Source organism: Emiliania huxleyi, assembly GCF_000372725.1.
Source record: "Emiliania huxleyi CCMP1516 unplaced genomic scaffold EMIHUscaffold_436, whole genome shotgun sequence".
Lineage (NCBI taxonomy): Eukaryota > Haptophyta > Isochrysidales > Noelaerhabdaceae > Emiliania > Emiliania huxleyi.
Window position 1 is genome coordinate 45,758 of NW_005198714.1, and position 5,572 is coordinate 51,329.

Below are 5,572 nucleotides of genomic sequence, written 5' to 3' on the forward strand. Positions count from 1 at the left end.
CAGCTGCCTCTGCGCGTCCTGGGTATGTACCTTTGTCGCGCGCCGGAGACGACTCGACGCCGCTGAGATCGGAGATCAAGCTCTGACAGGTCGCACGTCGCTCCTTTGACGCCGACGTGACTCACCCGTGCAGATCACATCAGGACACGGTCTCGACGCGCTCGGTACGACGCCTGCGACCCGTCTCGGGTCAGGTGGAACGACGCTCATCGCGCCCACCAGCGGTGCCGTGCAGGTTGCCAAGACGAGGTCGAGCACGCTTCTATACGCTCGCCCAGCCTTTCTTTCCATCCCATTAGGCAGCCTGGGAACGGTGGCGGTCAGAGGCAAAGCCTGCGAGGGGTGGTGGAACCACATGTCACGGCTACCGCCGGCTCGACCCCACGATAGCCTCCGGAGGCTGACTTTGAGGCACAATCATCGGACGACGTCGGCGAGTTGAGTCGCGCTCGCGGTAGCCAGATGACCTCTCATACTAGTATCATCGGCCATGGCCGCAGGAAGCGCGGGGGATTCCGCTGGGAGCAACACGGAGCTCCGTTGGACGCGTTTTCAAGATTAGCGTGTCAGAGTGAATTGGAACTAGCCCTTTGTGCTTTGAAATTCTTCTTCTGGCACACACAACGTGCACATGTACATGTCATGTTGTGCATGTGCATGTCCTCATCCTGCCCAAGTCCAGCATCGCCGAGGTGTGAAAGAAGGTCGCTCCGAGCCATATGCATCTCCCTCATTTTTTCTTTTTCGACGTTGTCGTGAGATCACTGCGTCTTCGGCCTCGAGGTCGAGCAGCGCGGCGCTGTCGCCTGTCGGTGGGGACCACCCTGTCCTTCTCCCACCCCTTGTTTGGTGTGTCCGTTCTATTTATGACACAGGGCGCGTCCACCCATACCGCGTTGGTGTCCCAGTCGTTGCTCGTTGGTCGGACTGTGTTTCGCCTTCCTATCAATCAACTGAGCACGGGCCACGGGACTGGGGCTGGGCGCTGGGCCTGGGGCGCCCGGACCCCGGAAAAAGCGGTCGTCGTGCTTCTTTGTTGGTAATTGCATGATCAATCAGCCCAACGTTAGCGCTACGTCAGCCCAACAAACCCGTTCACCCACGCCACTTCTGACGGCGAGAGATCCGCGCCCGCCGCGTCGAGCAAGTCGAAGACGGAGCGCGTCACGCGCCGCACCTCGGCCTGGTTGAGCGACGCCTCGAATCGGCGCGCCTCGGCAGCGGCCGCTTTGAGCTGCTGCGGGTCGCCCGACTGTATGGAGCGGACGGCTTGGTAGACGAAAACCTTGAGCTTGGTCGAGTCGGTGACGCTCAGTGCGTTGGCCATCCGACCCGCTACCTCTTCGACGGTGGCGAGGGGCGGCACGCAGACCAGTGCGTTGGCCATCCGACCCCCTACCTCTCCGCCGTCGCGGCTTTGAACGCGCGGGCGGCGGCGACGAAGCGGCCCGCCGGCACCGACAGAAAGGCATCGAGGCCTACGGGCTCGGCGCTCTCGGCTCGGCTCGGTGTGAACACCGCTGCGTCAGGCCGAGCCTGGCGCCCTGGCCGGCTCGCCTGTGTCGATGGTCTTCATGATCTCTTTGGGGTCTGCGTGGTCCGGGGAGGGGAAGCGCAACCTGGTTTGTGGAGCTCCCACACCTTACCTAGAGAGCACGGCATTCGGGGCCAGGATGTCGGTTCCCCACCGGACTTTTTTTGTAGTGGAGCGAATGCAGGAATCTTTCTGCTATAACCGACACTGCCATCGCGCTCCTCTATTCAGACCAGATGGTGAGCCTTAACTGTAAATTACCGTCGGAAAGCTGTCAGAACGGCTGTCAGAACGCTGTCAGAACACTGTCAGAACGCTGTCAGAACGCTGTCAGAACGCTGTCAGAACACGTTTGTGGGTAGGGTACTGTCAGCACGTTGCCAGCACGCGAAAGCGGGCCAAGTGTGAACATCTGCAAGATCGGCCGAAGAGCAGTCAGCCCGAGGCAGTCCGGTCAGGCAAGTCCAAGCTGAAGTCTTCACTCGTTGTGTTGCTGTTGTGTTGCAGTGAAAGGGTGATTCGTTTGCCAGGGTGTGACACATTGAGCGGCGCGGCGGCGGCGCAAGCGACACGTTCAGTCGCGCAATAACCGAGGCTGCCGTCTTGGATGCAGCCTTCCAGCCTGACTGAACCGCCGGGCTCGCGCTTTGCCCATTGTGCTGCGTCGAACCGGTAGCCCCTGGGACCGCGGACCGCGGTTCGTTTGCGTCGCGGGGCTGTGTGCACTGCTGACCATCGCAAGAGCACGTTTGCTATACAGCGGCATGGCGGCCTTGGCGTTGCCACCCTGACAACGGACGACCGTTGCTGCGCGCTCGACTCTCTCGCGGCAGCGAGGTGCTGTCATTTCTTTTTTCAACAGGAGAACTTGGCTCGAAGTTGAAAGTTGAAGTTTGTGTCAGAACGGGGACTAAGTTTGTGTCAGAACAGGGCCTACGCCTCACCGTGAGAGTGTCGCCTTGGGAGGGTGTGCTGTGTGTGACTGTGTGCGTGTGTGTGTGTTGAGTGAGTCCGTCCGTCCGTGGCTCGGTCGGAGGGAGGGAGACTTGAAAACAGGAAGAGGGAAGGAGCAGGGCAACTGGGAATGTCAGAGCCCCTGAGCTGTGAAGAGAGGGGAGGATTTTGCGCTGTCAGAACGCTGTCAGAACGTTGTCAGAACACTGTCAGAACGCTGTCAGAACGCTGTCAGAACGGCCAGGTCTCTGTCAGAACAGGTGTGGGAGCTCCACAAACCAGGTTGCGCGCGTGAGGCCCCAGCCTGCCACCGGTGCACGTGCTACACCTCGTTCGTGTGTGCTCCTCCCGCGTGTGCCTCCGGTGGCGGCGAGGGTGACGACCCTGCCGGCGAGGGGGCCAACAGCCTTGGCCTCGAGAGAGCCGACTATCGGGTAGAGCCCGTCCGCCAGCTCGAGGCCGGCCTGCTCGATGCGCGAATTCTTCGGGAAGGTCTTGACGGCCGGCAGCTTGACGGGAGGCGCGGCGGCCTGCGCAGCATTGTCGATCGCAAAGAGGAGCGCGCCGATGCTGTCCTTGAGCCGGACGAGCTCGTCCCTGCCGCGGGCGCGACAGAGCTGGGCGAAGAGGATTGGCGAGGCGGGGCGTGTGTGTGGGAGGATCCCTGGCGTATGTCAGTGTGTGGTGGAAGAGGCAGTGGCGGGCGCCTGTTGAGTGACAGCGAGAACTTGAGCGTCTCGGCGAGGACCTGAGTGCACTGCTGCTTGTCGCCAGAGGCGAGCGACATGACGCCCTGGAAGGCGAAGGCCTTGAGCTTGTCCGGGCTGGTAACCGAGATGGCGGACGCGCTTGCGACCACGTCCTCCACGCTGCTCACCGGAGGCATGCAGATGAGGTTGCAGGACGGAGCTTTCGCGGCTGCGGAAGTGGCCGCCTTGAGAGAGCGCACGGTGGAAAAGAAGCGGTCGGGAGGAACCGACAGGAACGCGTCGAGGCCCGCATCAATGGTCTTGATGATCTCCTTTGGATCGCCGGTCGCGGCAAGCGTGACCGCTCTACCAGCGAGCGGCGCGACGGCCCTTGAGGTCAGGCCCTTGACCACCGGGTATGCAGCGTCGGCGACCGAGAGAGAGGCCTCCTGAAACGTTGGCGCTCGCTCGCTCGCAGGGAGAGACAACGACGGCAACCCCTGCATCTCGGCGGCGCTCGCCGGCATTTGCAGATTAGGTGCCGTCGTAGCGAGCAGGTCCGCGACGCACACTCTTTGGGAACCACTCCGCTCCGCACCTTCTCTGTCACAGAGCATGCTCCTGTGCACCCTTGCTCCCACCATGCTTGCAAAAGCGCGGCCGCGCGCCGCCATCGTCACAGGTGGCACGCGCGGGGTCGGGAGGGGCATTTGTGAGGCGCTCGCAGCAAGCGGCTTCGATCTGCTCATGACGTACAACACGGACGCGACTTTGGCGGAGAAGGCTGCTGCGGAGCTTCGCTCGGAGTACGGATGCTCGGCGGAGCACATCGGCGGAGATATTTCGCTCGAGTCCACGCGCGACGCCATCTTTGCCCACTACGACAAGACGTTCGCAGGGTCTCACGCGCTCGGTGCCGTCGTGCACAACGCTGGCCAGTACGTCGGTGTCACAGCTTCCAAATGCGAGTATCGCGTACATCTCCGCGTCTATCGGCTCCCACATGTTCGGGAGCTTTCCTCCCCACATTCCCGCCCCAAACGCTGTCCGTATCTCCCCTTCCTCACAGGGTCCGATTCCGTTGGGATCCTTTACCTGTGCGTCCCCCGGGACGCTCTTTCCGAATCGTGTCGGTCCTTCGAACACGCCGTACGCCACCCTAGGGTTCGGCACGTACTTTCCATCCTCCGCCATTTTGTCCTCATGGTCCTTTCCTCCGTCCGTCGCCGCAAAGTGTGTGAACTGGTGTGAGACGTGCAGCGCGAGGCATGTCTGCGCTACTTTCACGTTCAGGGCTCGTCCCTTCCCCGACCGCAGCGGCTCACTGTCTTTTCCCATCTTAATTCGCTTTCCTTTGCCGTCCGTCAGCTCTCCCCCCGTCTCAAATTCGTCGTATCGGAGCAAGGAGCGGCGGTGGAGGTGGCGGATGGCCTCCTGGTGTTTCTTTTTTTCAGAGCGCCGCCCCTGACCAACAAGCTCGCCAACAAGCCGTGAGCCAAGGCGCTTCCGCTCTCTCCGCACAACACCCTCCCTGCCCCCCCCTCCCCTGCCCTAAACCGAGCCGCCGCTCCTCCGCCCGCGCCGCCTCTCCACGCCCGCTCCAGTGCCAGCGTCTCCGTCCGGCGCAAGGCCACGTCCGCCGTTTCCATTCCAGACGTCTTCTCGATGTGCCCTCTCGCGCGCCGTGCCGTGCCCGTTCTCTCCCCAGATCCCCGCGCCGTCCGCCGCCCCAGCGCCGCCCGCACCGTCCCCCGCCCCCGCCGTTCCCTCCACCCCCAGCCGCCCGATGACGCCCGCCGCGCGCGCGCGCCGACCTTTTCCGTGCCTCGAGCAGATACGCCATGGCGGACCAATCGCTCCTGCCTCGACGGATCGTCAAGGAGACGCAGCGCCTGCTCTCTGAGCCAGGCGCGCCTCCCACCCGCCCACGGCAATTTTCTCATACAACGCCGGTCGCTCCCGCGCTGTCACACCACCAGTCTCCTCACCCTCTCCCTCACCCCTCGCCCTCTCTCCCTCACCCCCACCCTCGCCCTCACCCTCACCCTCACCAACACCCCCATCCCCAGCCCTACCCCTACCCTCTCCCTCTCCCGCAACCCCCCTCACCCTTGCCGATTCCGCCGCAGCGCCCGGCATCAGCGCGACACCATACTCGGACAACTTGCGCTACTTTTCAGTCATCATCCAGGGGCCGGCCGGGTCGCCGTACGAGGGAGGCATCTTCAGGTGGGGCCACGCAGTCCTCGCCTCACCCCCCCTTCCCCACTCCCCCTCCTCCCCCTCCTCCTATTACTCACACTTTCATCCTCACACTCCGCCTCCCTCTCTCCCCGTCCCTCTTTCCCCCTCCCTCTCTCCCCCTCCCTCTGCCCCCTCCTCACACTCCCCGGGG

At 63.2% G+C, this 5,572-nt stretch overlaps 2 protein-coding genes across 2 annotated transcripts in view; one reads left to right on the forward strand and one right to left on the reverse strand.

The window, feature by feature from the left end:
- Nucleotides 1–1,072: 1,072 nt before the first annotated feature.
- Nucleotides 1,073–3,704, reverse strand: EMIHUDRAFT_118921 (hypothetical protein; the record flags this gene model as incomplete). Its single annotated transcript, XM_005769008.1, has 4 exons — nucleotides 1,073–1,339; nucleotides 1,642–1,646; nucleotides 2,817–3,085; nucleotides 3,208–3,704. The coding sequence occupies 4 exons, from the start codon at nucleotides 3,702–3,704 to the stop codon at nucleotides 1,073–1,075; spliced, it is 1,038 nt and encodes a 345-aa protein (XP_005769065.1).
- Nucleotides 3,705–3,819: 115 nt separating this feature from the next.
- The window catches only part of EMIHUDRAFT_244872 (hypothetical protein), a gene marked incomplete at both ends in the record, with an annotated part of 2,403 nt that continues 650 nt past the window's right edge, over nucleotides 3,820–5,572 (forward strand). The window contains 3 exons of the mRNA XM_005769009.1: nucleotides 3,820–4,152; nucleotides 4,247–4,274; nucleotides 5,307–5,419. Coding sequence (XP_005769066.1) covers nucleotides 3,820–4,152; nucleotides 4,247–4,274; nucleotides 5,307–5,419 — 474 coding nt within the window. The remainder of the gene's footprint in view (nucleotides 4,153–4,246; nucleotides 4,275–5,306; nucleotides 5,420–5,572) is intronic.